This window comes from Rhinatrema bivittatum, chromosome 1 (genome assembly GCF_901001135.1).
Source record: "Rhinatrema bivittatum chromosome 1, aRhiBiv1.1, whole genome shotgun sequence".
In the NCBI taxonomy this organism is placed as follows: domain Eukaryota; kingdom Metazoa; phylum Chordata; class Amphibia; order Gymnophiona; family Rhinatrematidae; genus Rhinatrema; species Rhinatrema bivittatum.
In genome coordinates, this window is record NC_042615.1 from 160161336 (window position 1) to 160180495 (window position 19160).

Sequence of the window (19160 nt, forward strand, 5' to 3'; positions counted from 1 at the left end):
ATTAATATTATTGCTGCTTGCAAATCTTTGTCAGGCTTGAGACAAGCCCTGATGGGAGGAAGCTAAGCTGTTGTAAACCGCATTGAAAAATTCTTTTGGATTTTGCGGTATATAAGATTTTAAAATAAATAAATAAATGTGTCACAGGCCAGTGGAAATTGCCACCACTTTTCTCTCCTCACCCATCACCGAACCTGCCCAAGAGAAAAATGTTGCCTCTGTCAGCAGCCTGTCCTCTCTTCTCAGTTATCTCCCTTGGCCCAGGCCCAAAGGAAAGTGCTGCTGCTGACCCAGGCTAGGGGAGAAGTTTGGAGAAGAGGCTGTTTGAGGGCAGGGATCAAATGCAGGAGGGGTTTGAGGGTTGGATGAGTGAGAGATTGGCTGTAGAGGGTGACTATTTTATAGTAAGTAATTGTTGTGTAATATAATTGTTTTAACTTTGCTGTGAACCACCACAATTGTGTTCAGAGTGATTATATTGGTTCACAACAAAGTTAAAACAATTATATTACACAACAATTACTTACTATAAAATAGTCATCTATGAATTAGTCATTGATGCCGCTGGTGTTACACAGCTCCTTGCCAATTGCACTTTCTTAACCATATGACTGCTTTTGCTCATTTATTTCTCCTTTATTGCTATCATCAAAGGCTAGTTTAAATAACCATGTCTTAAGACCTTTTTTAAATAGTTTCAGATCTTTAGTTAATCTTAATTCTGGTGGTATTGAGTTCCACAGTTTTGGCACTGTAATGGAAAGAGCTCTCATGTACCTCACTCAAGCGCGCAGAGAGAATTAATGGAAAGGTCAAAAGACCTTTGTTTACTGAGCACAGATCTCTTTGCAGGATATACAAGTGTATAGATGCATCTAACCAATCTGAGTTATTTGAGTTGATGATTTTGTATATTGTACATATACTTTGTATTGTATTCTGAATTTAATGGTCCAAGAAAACAAACCGGTAGCCGATCCAAGATGGCTGACAGCAAACACACAATAAGGTGGAATCGGTAATATGGACTTTATTAACTCTTGTCTGCCCGACTCTGGCCGAGTTTCGCTATACAAGCTGCTTCAGGGGCTATTTTAAACAAATAAAACATATGTCTCTTTTATATGTTTTATTTGTTTAAAATAGCCCCTGAAGCAGCTTATATAGCGAAACTCGGCCAGAGTCGGGCAGACAAGAGTTAATAAAGTCCATATTACCGATTCCACCTTGTTGTGTGTTTTCTGAATTTAATGGGCAGCCAAGGAAGGGAAATCAGTATTGGAGTGATATCGTATTTTTGGTTACCTGTTCAAAACTCGAGTGGTGGCATTTTGTAATAGTTGTAGTGGTCTAATTGTGTTAGCTGGTAATCCTAACAAGGCATTACAGTAGTCTATATTGGTTAATATTAAGGTCTGCAATATTGTATGAAAATTAATTGTTAATTGCTAATGGACTTTTCCTCCAGGAACTTGTCCAAACCTTTTTAAAATGCAGCTATATAATAGCGTCCACCACATCCTCTGGCAACGAATTCCAGAGCTTAATTATGCGTTGAATAAAAAAATATTTTTTATTAGTTTTAAATGTATTGCCCAGTAATTTCATTGTCTCTCCCCTGGTCTTTGTACTTTTCGAAAGAGTAAACTGATTAACGTTTACTCCGTCCATTCCATTCAATATTTTACAGACCTCTATCAATATCTCCCCTCAGGCATCTCTTCTCCAATCTGAGGAGTCCTAACCTCTTTAGCCTTTCTTCACAGCGGAATTGTTCCATCTAACAGGTGTTCTCCTAGGACAGCAGGATATGAGCCCTCACATGTGGGTGACATCATCTGATGGAGCCCGGCACGGAAAACTTTTGTCAAAGTTTCTAGACTGCGCATGCCCAGCCTGCTGTCCATGCAAGGTCCCCCTTCAGTCTTGTAACATAACTAAAATACGAGTGAAAAAATAAAACAAACCGAAAGGTGAACCCAACATCGTGGGGGGGCAGGCGGGATTCCTAAGGACTAACATCCTGCTGCCTAGAACACCTGTTACAGGTAAGCAACTGCGCTTTCACCTAGGACAAGCAGGATGGTAGTCTTCACATGTGGGTGAGTACAGAGCTCCAGACTGCGGATGAACAAGGTGCCAATGGGCACAACACAACTGTGGCACTGAGGGAAAAACAGGGGGTGGTCTGGTCCCACAAGGAGCACGCGTAGAGAGAGTTGGGTTCAGGCCTGGAACAGGCTGCTCAAGACGGACTGACCAAAGGCACTGTCCTGATGGCTATCCCTGTCAAGGCAATAGTGAGCTGCGAAAGTGTGGAGAGAACTCCAGGTTGCAGCCCGGCAAATCTCTGCGACAGGGACTGCATGCAAATTAGACATCGACGCTGCCATGGCCCGCACAGAGTGAGCCTTTACTCTGCTGGCTTGCTGAAGCCCTGCTTGCGCATAGCAGAAAGCAATGCAATCCGCCAGCCTGTTGGGGTCAAAAGGCACGAAGAGCTGGGTGGACAGTCTGTGGCTCGCCATGCGATCTTGGTAGAAGGCCAATGCACGTTTACAGTCCAGGGTATGAACAGCCCATTCCCCTGGGTGGGAATGTGGCCTCAGAAAGAAGGTGGGTAAAACAATTGACTGGTTGATGTGGAAATCAGTCACCACCTTGGGCAGGAACTTAGTATGCATACGCAGGACCACACAGTTGTGGAAGAACTTAGTGTATGGTGTGTACGTAACCAGGGCCTGTGAGCAGAAGTGATCACCACTAGGAATATGAATTTCCAGATGAGAAACTTCAGGTCACAAGACTACAGAGGCTCAAAGGGAGGCTGCATCAGTCTTGCCAGGACAATGTTAAGGTTCCAGGACACTGCCGGTGGCCAAAGAGGGGGCTCTTCAGTTGGAGGAAACCCCGCATGAAACGGCCAACGAAGGGCTGGACCGAAACGGGTGCCCCAGCAACACCTCTGTGATATGCGCTGACCGCGCTGAGGTGCACTCTGACAGAACTGGTCTGGAGTCCAGACTTGGACAAGGGCCACAGGTAGTCCAGCAGTTGGGGGAGAGGACACCAGAAAGGGTCCAACCCACGCCCTCCACACCAGATGGAAAAGCATTTCCATTTTGAGCTGTAGGACTTCCTGGTTGAAAGTTTCTGGGATTTGAACAGGACCCGAGAAACAATGTCCGAGAGCTAAAAGGGCTAGAGGATTATGTGCTCAAGATCCAAGCCATGAGGGCCAATGCCTGGAGGTTGGGGTGGCACAGATTGCCTTGGTTCTGTGATATGAGGTCGGGTGCTGTCCCCAGCGAGATGGGCGCACGCACAGACAGGTCCTGAAGAAGTGGGAACCAAACCTGCCGAGGCCAGGAGGGTGCCACGAGAATCATGGTCCCCCTTGTCCTCCTGAAGCTTTGACAGTCTTCGAGAGGAGCGGGAGAGGTGGGTATGCATACAGGAGGCTCTATCCCCATTGAAGGGAGAAGGCGTTACAGGCCGGATGGTCGTTTCCAGCTACTAGGGAGCAAAATCTGCTCACCTTGTGACAGAGAGGGGAGGCTAACGGGTCCACATCCAGTGTACCCCCAGCGGCGGAATAATTCAGCCGTTACTGCAGCATTGAGGAACTACTTGTGTGCCTCAACATACTGGCTTAAGTGGTCTGCCAGCATGTTGAGGTGACTTGGCAGGTAGGTCGCCTGCAGATACATCCCTTGGGAGAGGGCCCAGGTCCAGACTTGCACTGCCTCTTGGCAGAGGAGGAATGAGTCCGTACTGCCCTGCTTGTTGATGTACCACATTGCGACCTGGGTGTCCATCCTGATCAGAGCTTCCTTGGATGACAACTGATCCCAGAATTGCCCACAAGGCGTACTGTATTGCCCGAAGTTCCAGAAAGTTTATCTGGCAACGTGCTTCGACAGTGGTCCAAAGGCCTTGAGTGTGTAGGCTGTTCATGAGGGCTGCCCACCCCTGAGGAGAAGCATTGGTGGTGAGGGTCACCTGGGGTGGTGAGGGCTGGAAGAGAAGTCCGCGTTCTAGATGGGGAAGGGCTTCCCCACCAGGTCAAGGATAGCTTGAAAGGGTCCGAGACCGTGATCAGAGCCTCTAGATCCTGGGACGCCTGCTGCCACTGAGACCGCAAGGCCCACTGAGGGCTCCTCATGCGGAGGCGGGCTAAGGAAGTCACATGGAATGAGGCCGCCATGGGGCCCAGCAGGCGGAGCAGGAGACTGGCTGACACCCTCCTACTATGGCGGATGAGGGTGGCCAGTGAGGCAAGCGCAATCACCCGGTCCTTGGGCAAGAAAGCTTTCGCTTGTGCCATATCCAACCTGGTGCCTATAAAGTCTAGCTGCAGGGACAGACAGAGGTGCGACTTGGGGAAGTTGATAACGAACCCCACAGTCTGCAGTGTCTGAACCGTCAGGACCAGAGCTTGCAAGGCTCCAGAGCGGGAGTCTCTCTTGACCAGCCAGTTGTTCAGTTATGGGAATACATGGACAGAGCGATGCCTGAGGTCGGCAGCCACCACTGCCAAGCATTTGGTGAAGATGCGGGGGTCTGATGCCAGCCCAAAGGACAGCACTTTGTACTGAAAATGTGCATTCCCTACCACAAAGCGGAGATACTTCCTGTGGTTGGGGACAATCGTAATATGTGTGTATGCCTCCTACAGGTCGAGGGAGCAAAGCCAGTCTCCTTTTCGGAGGAGGGGGATCAGCGTGCCCAGAGAGACCATCTTGAACTTTTCTCTTACGAGAAATTTGTTCAGTGCCCTGAGGTCAAGAATGGGGCACAAGCCGCCATTCCTTTTCAGGATGAGGAAGTACCTTGAGTAGAACCCTTGGCCCTGTTGCTTGCAAGGGACCGGTTCCACTATGCCTGCTGCAAGGAGGTCAGTGAGTTCCGTTTGAAGAACGGCTGGATGGACGGATAAACCCCACGATGGACATGGGGAAAAGGTCTCTGGGAGCCAGCTGAAGTGCAAGTGGTACCCCTGGAGAACGATGGAGAGGACCCATTGGTCTGACGTGATCTCTTCCCAGCACCAAGCAAAGCTGAGGAGCCTGCCACTGACTGGGGGATCGGGCGCCAGGGGAACTGCCAGCTGGCTTTCGCTCCCTCGCTGCCAGTCAAAAGCCCGTGGCTTGGGCTTGCTGGGGCGCCGGTTGGGGTCCAGGGGCCTGCTGTTGGCGAGGGTGATCCCTGGAACCAGATCGGGGCAGGGAATTCAAGCAGCCAGAGCATAATACTTCCTCTGCCGGTAGAAGGATTTACGAGAACCTTGTCTGGAGGATTTCCTGGCTGAGGATGGCCCTTCTAAGGCACTAGCGGATAGCTGCTGGAGAGTATCATGATGATCCTTCAGCTGCACCATCGCATCCAAGACCTCATCCCCGAACAGATTCTTGCCTGTACAGGGGAGGTTGATGAACCTATCCTGGACCTCTGGCTGGAGGTCAGAGGCCTACAAGCCAAGCCAGCCTTCCGGCCCCAATGCCCACAGCGGCTAAGCAGGCTGCACTTTCAAAAACATCGCAGGTGGAACGCACCTCGTGTTTCCCTGCTTCCAGACCCAGTGAGGCAATAGCGGCAAGAGCTTCCTGCTGGTGCTGAGGAAGGCCCTTCGCAAAATCCTGGACTTGCTTCCAGAGATTGTGGTTGTACTGAGTCATGTAAAGTTGGTAGGCCGCAATTTGGGCAGCCAGCATGGTGCCCTGGAAAATCTTTTTCTCTATGGTATCGAATTCCCTATGCTTATGTCCCGGAGGCATGGATGCGTGAACGCCAGGCTTTTTTTTTTTTTTTTTTTTTTTTTTTTTTTTAAGGCAGACTCCACGACCACCAACTGGTGGGGGAGCTGCCTCCTCTCAAACCTCAGGGCCTGTTGCACCAGGTAGGTGGCATTAGCCTTTCTGATAACTGGGGAGACTGAGATGGGGTGTTCCCATATGTGGAAGAGGATTTCCTTAAAAATATCGTGGATCGGAGCTGCCACGATCTCCTTAGGAGCATCAATGAACTGGAGGACTTCTAGCATTTTATGATGTGCATCCTCTCCTTCGTGAGGAGCTGAAAGGGGATGGCTTCAGCCATACCCCTGACATAGCCCACTAACGACAGGTCCTCAGGTGGTGACAAGCGCCACTCCTCTGGAGGGGAGGGCTCCGAAAGGGGGTCGTCTGAGTATTTGGAGGACGAATCTGTGGAATAGTCACCCCAAGGGTCATAGGGACCCTCTTCCTCACTTAGGCCGGGTCGCCAAGGGCGAGGGCCATGAGGGGCACTGACAGCACCGATGGATCCCCTGGCAGCGAGGGGGTCATCGGCCGTGTTAAGTTGGAGGGGTCCGGCGATGGCTCGGGGAACCGTGGGCAAGGGTGCACAGTCCCTGTTGCGTCCTCCTCAGAGAACCCGAGGATCGGGATCGTTCCTGGTGGGGGGGCATCGGTGGCCCCTTGGGCAACGGCTGCATTGGTAGGATGCCAAGAAGGACGTTCAGACGCTCTAGCAGAGGTGCTAACACCAATTGCGGAGGCTCGGGCACCGGTATGGAAGCCGGTGGTGCCAGCAGCTCAACGCTCTGCAGCGCCTTAAGCACTGCCAATTGCTTCCTGCCGTCCAACACCTCCTGGAAGTCCTAAATGGTCTGGACTGATGGAGGGGACGAGGCATCGCTAGTTCATCATTGGGTCCCCGAGGTGACATGGCACCCGTGACGGTGGGGAATGCCTCGGGCTACCGAGGGCACCGGAGGATGGGGCCTCTGATGGCCAGTGCTGCTTCGACAGTGGTTCGGTGGCCGCCAATGCCACTCCAGAACCGGAACCATGTCAGGAAGGTGATTAGTGCCAGCGCTTGGCCCGGTCTTTCCTCAGCACCAGGGAAGTCGATGACCCCGAGGTCTGGAGGAGTGGAGAGACCACAGAGGATAGATCAATCTTCTCCCTGATCCTTGCGGGGTGCTGGCTAGAGGGATCGCGAAAGGGAGAGACAGACTGTTCTCCATGATTCTTGGGCATCAAAGAGACTGACGCAGGTGTGGAGGATTTTGGGGTCCCAAAACGTTTCTCCATTTTGTCGAGGCACGCCAGACGCCTTTTGGGTGTCATCTAATCTCACAGATAGCACCCATGGACATCGTGTGAGGCCCCTAGGCAGAGAATGCAAACCTCATGCGGATCCGTGATGGACATGGTTCGTGGGCGCCGGCAAAAACACCATGGGGTGGAGAGTCTGGAATCGACTGCAAGTTGGAAGAAAAAGGCCAAAAAAGGACCTACCGTACCAAGGAGGCACAGACCACGAAAAGGGACCCGACAAGGATCTGGAAAACAACTCGAAAATTGTGGAAAAAATTTGAAAAGGTTGGAGCTACATGGACCACGAGGCAACTGCACCGCAGAAAAGAAAAAAGATCTAAAAACATGGTTGTTCAAAGCAGCATACCAACTCACCCATTTGAACAACACAACAACTTCACTTTAACCTGAAGATTAAATGAATAAATGAACTTATCACAACTATGGACTATAACTAAGAAGTTAAACGTAAACAGATTACTAAATAACTAGCATTTGATAACTCTATGTTTACCAACAGTTTGAATCTTTTTGAAACCCTGTTTATCCCCCTTAACGTTGTAACCTTCATATTTGTTGTAAACCGTTATGATGCATTTATATTTATGAAGCCTAATAAATAAAATAAATAAGAGACAAAAGTCTTGCATGCTGGACTGCATCAGATGATGTCACCCACATGTGAGGACTACCATCCTGCTTGCCCTAGGAGAATTCTGCTATATCTACCTTGAGATTTGGTGACCAGAACGGAACACAATATTCAAGATGAGGTCGCACCATGGAGCGATACAGAGGCATGATGATATTCTCTGTTTTATTCTCCATTCCTTTCCTATTAATCCCTAGCATTCTATTTGCTTTCTTGGCTGCTGCTGCACAATGAGCAGAAGATTTCAATGTATTTTCAACAATGACACCCGGATCCTTTTCCTGAGTGGTGACTCCTAATGTGGAATCTTTCATTTTGCAGCTATACTTTGGGCTACTCTTCCCTAAATGCATCACCCTGCACCTGTCTACTTTAAAATTAATTTGCATGCCCAGTCTCCCAATTTTGCAATGTCCTCTTGCAATTTCTCACTATCCTCTTGTGATTTGACAACTTTGAATAATTTTGTGTCATCAACAAATTTGATCACCTCACTACTTGTTCCCATTTCTAGGTAATTTATAAATATAGTACAAAGCATTGATCCCAACCTGGCAAAAGCGACAAGGGCTTCAACTTTATATAGATCAGTTGTGCATAATGTATTATTTTGCAGAGAGTAGTGTCTTTAGCAAGAGTAAGATCTGATTTTTGATCATTGTTCCCTTGTGTGTCCTTGTGTTTGTTGCCTGTTACTTGTCTATATGTGGAGACCCTGGTAAAACTTAGTTCATAATATACGAGTGGGTAACTGCACACTTTTTTATTCCACAATAGTATTAATCTGCGGGGAGGGAAGGTTTGGGATTGATAATAGATGTCTGATAAATGAAAATTGTGGATATTACTTTTATTGCAATAGTTAATGTTTTCTTGTCCTTATGTAATGATACATCCAAGAAAATATTTACAAAAAAACAAAAAACAATTCATCGGTCCCAGAACAAATCCCTGGGGCACTCAACTATTCACCTATTCCATTGGGAAAATTTACCATTTAGCACTACTCTCTGTTTTCTATCTTTTAACCAGTTGGCAATCCACAAAAAGACACTGCCACCTATCCCATGACTTTTTAATTTCCTAAGAAGTCTCTCATGAGGGACTTTGTCAAATGCTTTCTGGAAATCCAGATACAGTATATATCCTCTGGCGATAGTTTGCATCCTGGTATCGCAGTGTCCTATTAGTTATCCTCCTTCCACCAAGTCTCTGAGATGCCAATTATATCTACTTCTTCATTCAGCAGTATATATTCTGAAAAATAAGATGGGGGAATTAGAATATATAGTGCTGAATGAAGAGGTAGATTATAATTGCCATCTCAGAGACTTGGTGGAAGGAGGATAACCAATGGGAGACTGATATCAGGATACAAATTATATCACAATGATAGGATGGTTCAAACTGGGATAGGTATGACACTATATGTTAAAGGTGGCATACAATCAACAGGATAACAATTCTGCATGAACTAAAATGTAGTGTGCAATCTATGGATTGAAATTCCCTATGGGAAGGGGAATAAAATAGTGGGGGTGTTCTATCATTCACCTGAGCAGGATGAATAGACAGACAATGAAATGCTAACAGAAATTAGGGAAGCTAACAAAATTAGCAACACAGTAATAATGAGTGATTTCAATTACCCTGACATTGACTGGGTAAATGCCACATCAGAACATGCCAAGGAAGTAACTTTTCCAGATAAAATAAATGACTGCTTTATAGAATAGCTGGTACAAGAACCAACAAGAGGGGGAGCTATTTTAGATCTAATCCTTAATGGAATACATGATTTGGTGCATAATGTTGGGCCACTTGGCAATAGTGATCATAACATGATCAAATATGGCTTGATAACTGTAGGGAGGACATTAAGGAAATATACTGCAATACAATTTAATTTTCAAAAGGGAAATAATGAGAAAATGAGAAAAATGGTTAGGAAAACACTGAAAGGAGCAACTGCAAAGGTTATGACTTTATATCAGGCATGGATGCTGCTGTTCAAGAATACCATCTTGGAAGCTCAGAACAGATGTATTCCACGTACTGAAAAAGGTGGAAGAAAGGCCAAAAGACTGCCGGCATGTTTAAAGATGAGGTGAGAGAGGCTATTATAGCAAAAAGAACATCTTTCAAAAAATGGGAAAGCGATCCAAATGAATAAAACCGGAAACAGCATAAGCACTGGCAAGTTAGATGCAAAGCATGGATAAGGAAGGCAAAGACAGAATTTGAAAATAAACTTGCTGAAGAAGCAAAAATTCAAACGTTTTCAGGTACATTCAAAGCAAAAAGCCTGCAACGGAATCAGTTGGACCATTAGATAATTGAAGGGTAAAAGGTGTGCTAACAGAGGACAAGGCCATTGCAGGGAGATTAATTGATTTCTTTGCTTCAGTTGTTACTAAGGAGTACGCAAGGCAGATACACATGCCAGAAGTGATATTTAAAGGTGATGATTCAGAGAAAATGAAACAAATCTCAATGAATCTGGAAGATGTAATAGAGCAAATTGATAAAACTAAAGAATAGCAAATCAACTGAACCAGATAGCATACATACCAGAGTACTGAAAGAACTAAAAAATGAAATTGCAGACCTATTAATCTGTTATCTATCATTAAAATCTGCTATGGTACCTGCAGACTAGAGGGTGACCAATGTAATGCCAGTTTTCTTTTTTTTTTTTTTTAAGTATTCCAGAGATGATCCAAAAAACTACTATAAAGAAACAAATTGCTGAACATATATAGTCATAGTTTAATAGGACTAGCCCAACATGGATTTAGCCAAGGAGAATCTTGCCTCATTAATCTGCTACATTTTTTTTGAAAGCATGAATAAACATGTGGATAAATGTGAGCCAAACTTATATAGCTTACCTGGACTTTCAGAAAGCACCTGACAAGTCCCTCATGAGAGACTCTTGAGGAAATTAAAAAGTCATGGGATAGGAGGCAATGTTCTATTGTGGATTGAGAACTTGTTAAAAGATAGAAACAAAGTAAGGCTAAATGAATGAAAAATGACTAGTAGAGTGCCCCAGGGATCTATGCTGGGGCCGCTGCTATTTAACATACTTATAAATGACATAGAGATGGGAATAATGAGTGAGATGATTAAATCTGCTGATACAAAATTATTCAAAGTTATTAAATCAAAACATGACTGTGAGAAATTCCAAGAGGACCTTGCGAGACTGTGTGGCTGGGCATCCAAATGGACGACTACATTTAACGTGGACAAGTGCATATTGATGCACATAGGGAAAAGGAAACCAAATTGTAGTTTCATGTTGCAAGGTTCCATACATTGGCAGTCACCACCCAGGAAAAAGATCTAGCCATCATGGAGGATATGTTGAAATCCTCCATCCAGTGTGCAGTGGTGACCAAGAAAGCAAAGAAAATGCTAGGAATTATTAAGAAAGGGATGAAGAATAAAACAGAATATCATAATGCCTTTGTGTCGTTCCATCGTGCAACCGCACCTTGAATATTGTATGCATTCCTGGTCACCGCATCTCAAAAAACATTTAGCGACATTAGGAAAGGTACAGAAGGGCAACCAAAACAATAAGGGGATGGAACAATTTCCCTATGAGGAAAGGCTAAAGAGGCTGTGCTCTTCAGCTTGGAAAAGAGACAACTAAGGGGAAATATGTTAGAGGTCTATAAAATGAGTGGATCGGAATGGGTAAACACGAATCGGTTGTTTATGCTTTCAAAAAGTACAAAGGCTAGGCAACATGTAATGATGTTACTAGGTGACAAATAGGAGAAAATAGTTTTTTACGCAACGTATAATTAAATTCTGGAATTTGTTGCCAGAGGATGTGCTAAAATCTGTATAGCTGGGTTTAAAAAAAGGTTTGGACAAGTTCCTGGAAAAAAAAGTCCATAAACCATTATTAAGACGGACTTGGGGAAATCCATAGGATAAGCAGCATGGAATTTATGAAGAGCTCTGCTTGCCTTTGGGGTCCTCCACAAGGATCAAGAAACATTTCAGAGAAAGCTACTAGAGATTCTTAATTTCAACTTTCTATCTAAAAACCTAAATTTAGCATCCAGAACCTCCCTTCCAACCTTCCTATGTCTTTGGTACTAAATGGACCACAACAGCCGACTCCTCCCCAGCATTGTCTAAGATCTTATCTAGGTGACAGATGAGGTCCACCACTTTCACACCCAGCTATCTACATGCCTAATGATCGAACCACCAGCTAAGACAGCTGTCCTAATCCTTCCCTCCCGGGCACAAGCCCTTGTGGAGACTTCCTCAGTGCGAGAGAATATGGCATCACCTAGAAAGCAAGTCCTTGTTACAGGATCACTTCCAGCTACACCAAGGTGATGCTCTCCTTTCCAGATAAGCTCCTCCAAGGCAGCACAGAGGTTGCCAGACTAGAGTTGGGACTTGGCTACTAAGTTCCTTAAGGTCTCCTTAATATTCTTCCCTGTCTGCCTCAGCTCCTCCAAATCTGCCACTTTAGCCTCCAGAGATCAGACTTGTTCTTTGAAAGCCAGGAGCTCTTTCATTGAGCGCACACATACAATCGCTCACCAGCTAGTAGAGAGTCATACATGTGGCACTAGATGCAAAAAACTGGAAGGCCCCCATCTCACTGCTGGACTGCTTTCTATATCTTAATATTGTTGAGTTCTTAGTTAGTTTACGGGCCGATGCAAAAAGGTGTGCTCAGCCGAACACACTTTTCTGCCTGATCTTCAATGAATATTTTCAGTAGGCAAAACTTACCATTGATGCAGCAAGGAGTTCTGTGCACAGAAAATATGTTTCTAAATGAGAGTACTGCTTAGCACCCTCACATGGAAATACCATGTAAATGGGGGCATTAAGCAGTACACTCTTGATGCAGAGAGACTGCTTCTGGCCAGCACACCTTTATTTAGTGCTGGTACTTAAAACCTTAAAAAAAAAAAAAGTGGGGATGAAAATGTTTTGAAAAAGTTTAAAAATGTTTGCAGATAAGTAGTGACTCATCTGGGTAAATAAGTACTTATCCAGCTAAGTAGGGGCTGCTGCAACTTACCCAGACAGGTACTGACTTATCCAGCTATCTTGCAGATGGCAACAGCTGCCAGACAGCCAGATAAATCAGTATTTGTCTGACTATGTGGCGGCGGCTGCCATCACTTATGGCCTACCAGAGATGCTTCCCTCCCCAAGTTAAAATGTATGTTCGACCTGTGCCAAACGCACATTTTACTGTAAAAGTGCCCTTTTTTTTTTTTATGAACTCCCAATGTATTTGCATTTTATTAGCTTACTGCATCAGGAGTTTAAAAAAAAATAATCTGGGTGTTAAAAACAGCGCTGAAAACCAGCGCAGTTTCTTAATGTCCAGATTACTGCATCAGCCTGTAAGGTTGCTAAGGGAGTAGGAATGCTTAAAGCCCTTTAAATTTATTTAGTGTATTTTAAGTTAATTTGGTAATGACTTGTAATAATTTATCTTTTAATAAGGGATGGCTCACTCCCTTGTTTTAACTAAATCTCTGATTAACTTTGATGTGTAAATGTCTCTTGCTCTCTTAATTGGGATAAGAGTCTAAAAAAAAAAAAAAAAATCAAAGAATGTGCTTAGGGGTGGGGGAAAGGAAAAGACAAGAAGAAATTACCCAGCTTTCTGTTTTTCTAAATCAAGCACACACAAGTTTCATGTGTTCAAGCTTCACGAGCAAGGAGCTTCAGAAGCTTAAGTGTGAGTGAAGTATTATTCTCTAAAAGAAAGAATGCTTCATCTGTAGGGTCCTTCTTTTTCAGTTTAAATCAATTTTCACCCATAAATTCCCAGATTTTTCCCAAAGATAAAAATTGGTTTAAATCAATTTTCACTCTAATTTTAGGCTGATTTAAGAGTACATCCAGAGGTGCAGATATAGTGTTTGAAGACATCTCGCCACTACCAGCCAAAGTGTTTGCGCTACATTTCAAGTCCCACCTCCTCCATTGAAAGTGCTTGACCTCCAATGCATCAATGTAGAATTTCAAGATCCCCTCTTCCCCAAAGCAGCAACAACTGCCTTCTGTTGGATCTGCCAATGTGGTGTTCAAAATGTATCCTCCCACCAGAATCCTTGCCTGGCAGGCTCCCTGGCCCTGCAGAAAAGCAGACATGCAGTGCTCAGAGTGCAGGAACCACATAATCATGCTGCTGAACCAGGGAAGAGGAGCCTGAAGACACCACTGGTAAGGATGAACACTGTCGTGATGGGGGAAGAGAGAGATTCTCGTTGGAAACAGGGATAGAGAGGGACATGCTAGGCAGAGGATGGGGGTAGTGAGAGGGATACTGCTGAGTCAGTGGGTAAAAGAATCTGCTTAATATTGTTTTACTATCTTGGCTTTTTCCACCAAAATAAACTCTGATTTACCCAGAAAAATGGTCACATTTTTCCATTGATTTTCTCTTGTTTTTGTCATAATAAACCCTGACAAGCTCCCAGGACAAATAAACACATGCATTTGCTGAGAATGTCTTCTTACCTGATTTGCCACTACTGCATCCTGTGGATCATCAGGCTCTGCCGCTGCCAATAAAGCTTGCAATGATAACAACACCGTCCGTAGAGTCATAGCAGCTGCCCTAAAGAAATGGGAAAAGACTCCACTGAAATTTCCCAGTTTCATCTATCTAGTACTACCTAGTAATATAAACCTAAGGGGGCATGGTCAGAATGTGGGAACATGAATCCCAAGTAAAGAGGCCATGGAATACCCATCTTTCCAAGGAAACCTGAATTTTTGTGTAAAAAGCTAAACACTGAATTATTTTCTATTTAAACAAAATGTACTCATTTATAAAACAATGATAACTCTATACACTAAAACAATGATAACTATACCCTCTTCATGGCCTTACAATAAACTTTTCCCAGGGCAATAACATCTGTGCCCAGCAGTAATTACATTTCCTGTTAGAGATTAGTCACCCCAATACTGCTGGTTCACTGGTGTATATATACATAGTGGCTTGCAAATGTATTTGATCCCCTAAAACAATCAGCAAATTTGTGTGGATTACGAATGACACTTACACAGATTAATACAGACAGTAAGTTTATTGCACACCAGTATGCTCTTAAAGTAAATTTTCAAAGTCACAATTCATTATTTCTCTGCAATTTTGTAAAATAAAATTAAACACTGAAAAATGCTGCTTGCATAAATATTCAGGCCCTGTGCTGTGAAAACTCCAGGTTTATACAGATGAAAGATACTGTCCTAACAATTGGCCTCTACCTGTGACTCATTAAAAAAGGTTAGGTTTTCTGAATAAAAGACCCCTTAATTCTAGTACCATTGGTCAGAGTGTGAACCTGAAGGAAAGCTGTAAAAATGAAGAACAAAGAGCATTCTAAGGAGATTAATGATAAAGTTATAGACATGCACAAATAGGAAAAGGCTCCAAAATAATATCCAAGTTCTTGAATACCCCAGTGAGCACTTTTGGATCAACTGTGAGGACATGGAATCTGCATCAATCCACCCAGACACTCCCTATCAAGGCTGTTCCTCAAAACTCAGCACCAGAGCAAAGAGACTTGTGAGGGAAGTTACAGAGAGGCCAACAATCACTTTGAAGCAGATAGAATTCAATGGCTGAGACGGAATGGAGGTATGCACCAGTCAACCATAAGAGCTCCGCATACATCTGGTCTGCATGGGAGGGTAGCTAGAAAGAAGCCATTACTGAAGAAAAACCATCATATCATGTCTGGAGTTTGACTGAAAGCATCAGAGTGACCCAGCTAAAATGTGGGATAAGGTTTTGTGGACAGATGAGACAAAAATAGGGCTTTTGGCCAAAATTCAACACACTATGGGGCGGATTTTCAAAAGGTTACGCACGTATATTACGGCGTAACCCCGAAAACCCGCTCCTGTGCGCGCCGAGCCTATTTTGCATAGGCTCGGCAACGCGCGCAAGCCCCGGTACACGCATATGTCCAGGGGCTTGCAAAAAGGGGCGGGGCGTGGGCGGTCCGGGGCATGGCCAGAGGCCTCCGAAGGCCTGCTAGACTGGGGAATCGTGCGCCGGCCAAGTGCAACCTACGCTTGCCCAGAAGCAAGCGCAACTTAAATAAAGGTGGGGGGGGGATTTAGGTAGGGCTGGGGGGCAGGTTAAATAGGGGAAGGGAGGGGAAAGTGTGGGGGGGGGCGAAAGGAAAGTTCCCTCCGAGGCCACTCCAATTTCGGTCAAGGCCTCAGAGGGAACGGGGAAAGCCATCGGGGCTCCCCTAGGGCTGGGCGTGCACAAGTGTGCACCCCCTTGCGTGCGCCGACTCTGGATTTTATAACATGCGTGCGGCTGCGCATGCATGTTATAAAATCGGGCGTAGAATTGTGCGCACCGGGTTGCGAGCACAAATCTATGCCTGCGCGTAGGTTAGAAAATCTGGACCTATGTGTGGTACAAACCTAATACTGCCCATTACTCAGCAAAAACAATCCCAATAGTAAAGTATGGGGAGTGGCAGCATCATGTGGGGATGTTTTTCCTCAGCAGAGACTGGGCATCTTGTTAAAATTGAAGGACAGATGGATGGTGCAACATAAAAGGAGATTCTGTTAGATACTTACTTTGGTCTGCTAAAAAAAACTAAAACTTGGGAGAATGTCACCTTTCAGCAAGACAAGGCCAAAGCAACACAGAAGTGATTGAACAACAAAAAAGTCAATGTTCTACAATGTCCAAATTTAATTCCAGATCTTAATCCAATTGAGAATCTGTGGCACTAATTGAAAATTGCAGTCCATAAGTGTCATCCAACCAACCTGAATAACCTGGAGCAAATCTTCCAGGAACAATGGGCAAAAATCACTCCCAAACAGTGTGCAAAAGCTGGTAGAAACTTACCCCAACAGACTTAAAGATATTATTGCAGCAAAAGGTGGTTCTATCCAGTATTAGTCTGAAAGGGTTTAATATTTATGCAAGCAGCATTTTTCAGTTTTTAATTTTATTTTACAAAATGCAGAGAAATAATGAATTGTGACTTTGAAGAAGTCACAGAAGAAAATAGGATAAAGCATAAGCATTGGCAAGTTAAATGTAAGACAATGATAAGACAGGCTAAGAGAATTTGAAAAGAAGACTGCAGAGGCAAAAACTCAAACACTTTTTAAAATACATCCGAAGCAGAAAGCCTGCGATGGAGTTGGTTGGACCTTTGTATGATCAAGGGGTTAAAGGGGCACTTAGAGTAAATAAAGCCATTGCAGAAAGATTAAACAATTTCTTTGCTTCAGTGTTTACTGAAAAGGATGTTGGAGAGATACCAGTTACGGAGAAGATGGGTGATGATTCAGATCAACTGAACCAAATTGCGGTGAACCTGGAAGATGTAGTAGGCCTGGCTGACAAACTTAAGAGTAGTAAATCACCTGGACCGGATGGTATACATCCCAGGGCTCTGAAAGAACTAAAAGGTCTGAAATGTCATTTATTTCAATTAATTTGTAACCTATCATTAAAATCATCCGATGTACCTGAAGATTGGAAGATGGCCAATGTAACCCCTATATTTAAAAATGTATCCAGGGGTGATCCGGGAAACTATAGACCGGTGAGCCTGATTTCAGTGCCAGGAAAAATCATAGAAACTGTTATAAAGAATAAAATCACAAAACATTTAGATAGATATGATTTGATGGTACATAGCCAACATTTCTATGTTTCTATGTACAAACTTAGATTGTAAGCACTCTGGGGATAAGGAAATACCTATAATACCTGAATGTAATCCACTTCTATGTTTCTATGTACAAACTTAGATTGTAAGCACTCTGGGGATAAGGAAATACCTATAATACCTGAATGTAATCCACTTTGAAGTGCTGAAAAAAGTGCAAAGGGGAATATAAAAATCTAAATAAATAAATAAATGAATTTTCTCAAGGGAAATTTGCCTCACAAATCTCCTACATTTTTTTGAAGGGGTGAATAAACATGTGGAAAAAGGTGAACTGGTTGATGTGGTGTATTTGGATTTTCACAAAGTGTTTGACAAAGCCCTGCATGAAAGGCTTCTAAGAAAACTAAAAAGTCATGGATAGGAGGCAATGTCCTTTTGTGGATTGCAAGCTGGTTAAAAGACAGGAAACAGAGAGTAAGATTAAATGATAAGTTTTCACAGTGGAAAAAGGTAAACAGTGGAATGCCTTAGGGATCTGTACTTGGACTGGTGGACACGCCAGAAGGAGTGGAGAGAATGAGATGGGATTTAAGGAAGCTGGAAGACGGGTAGAGTTGAGACTTGGGGTAGTTGATCACAAACCAAGGATTGCAGCATCTACACTGTTCGAGCCAGAGCACTCAGGGCCCCCGGGTGGGAGTCGCTCTTGATCAACCAGTCGTCTACGTACGGGAAGACATGTACTGCATGACGTCAGTTACGCCGCCCCTACTGCCAGACATTTGGTGAAGACACGAGGGGCTGAAGCCAGCCTGAAAGGCAACATCTTGTACTGATAGTGAGCCTTCTCCACCACGAAACGGAGGTATTTCCCGTGGCCTGGGAAGATCACTATGTGAGCATAAGCCTCCTTGAGATCAAGGGAGCAGAGCCAGTCTCCTCTTCTGAGGAAAGGAATCAGCGTACCCAGAAAGACCATCTTGAACTTTTCTTTTAAGAGAAACTTGTTCAACACCCTGAGGTTGAGGATGGAGCATAAGCCCCTGCTTCTCTTTGGAATAAGGAAATACCTTGAATAGAACCCTCGGCCTTGCTAAGGGTGAAGGACGGGCTCTACCGCCGCCACAAGAAGGGTGGAGAGTTCTGTCTGAAGTATAGCCTGCTGGGCGGAGGATCCCCATGACTGACATGGGGGAAAAGGTCTCTGGTAGCCATTTGAAGTTGAATCGGCACCCCTGACTCTAGCGAGGACCCATCGGTCTGAGGTGATTTCCTCCCAGCGATGGGTGAAGCTGAGAAGCCTGCCCCCTACCGGGGGATCTGGTGTCAGGGATATACTTGGCTGACTCATGTTCCCTCACCTGTCAAAACCCCATAGCTGGGGTGCTAGCTGAGGCCTGGGTGCTCGCTGCTGACAAGGGCGGCCCCTAGAGCTAGTTCGCAGCATGTGAGCTCTGGAGGCTGGAGGTTAATATTTCCTCTGTCTGTAAAAGGGCTTCCTGGAACTGGGTCTGGAAGATTTTCTAGCAGAAGGGGTGTCGGAGTGCTAGTGGAGAATTGCTGAATGGTGTCATGGTGGTTCTTCAACTGGCCCACTGCAACCTGGACCTTATGCCTAAAGAGGCTGTCACCTGTGCAGGGGAAGTCAGCTAGCTTTTCTTGCACCTCTGGATGGAGGTCAGAGGCCCTGATCCAAGCCATCCTACGGGCACCAATGCTCACTGTGGCCACACGAACAACAGTTTCAAA

The 19160-nt window shown here is 44.8% G+C and overlaps 1 protein-coding gene across 4 annotated transcripts in view; it reads right to left on the minus strand.

Moving 5' to 3' along the window:
- UBE2K (ubiquitin conjugating enzyme E2 K) overlaps positions 1-19160 on the minus strand; it is a 253971-nt gene that overhangs the window by 73125 nt on the left and 161686 nt on the right. For all 4 annotated transcript variants that reach the window (XM_029589206.1, XM_029589191.1, XM_029589215.1 and 1 more), the window contains one exon: positions 14260-14359. In XM_029589206.1, the coding sequence (XP_029445066.1) occupies positions 14260-14359 (100 nt within the window). The remainder of the gene's footprint in view (positions 1-14259; positions 14360-19160) is intronic.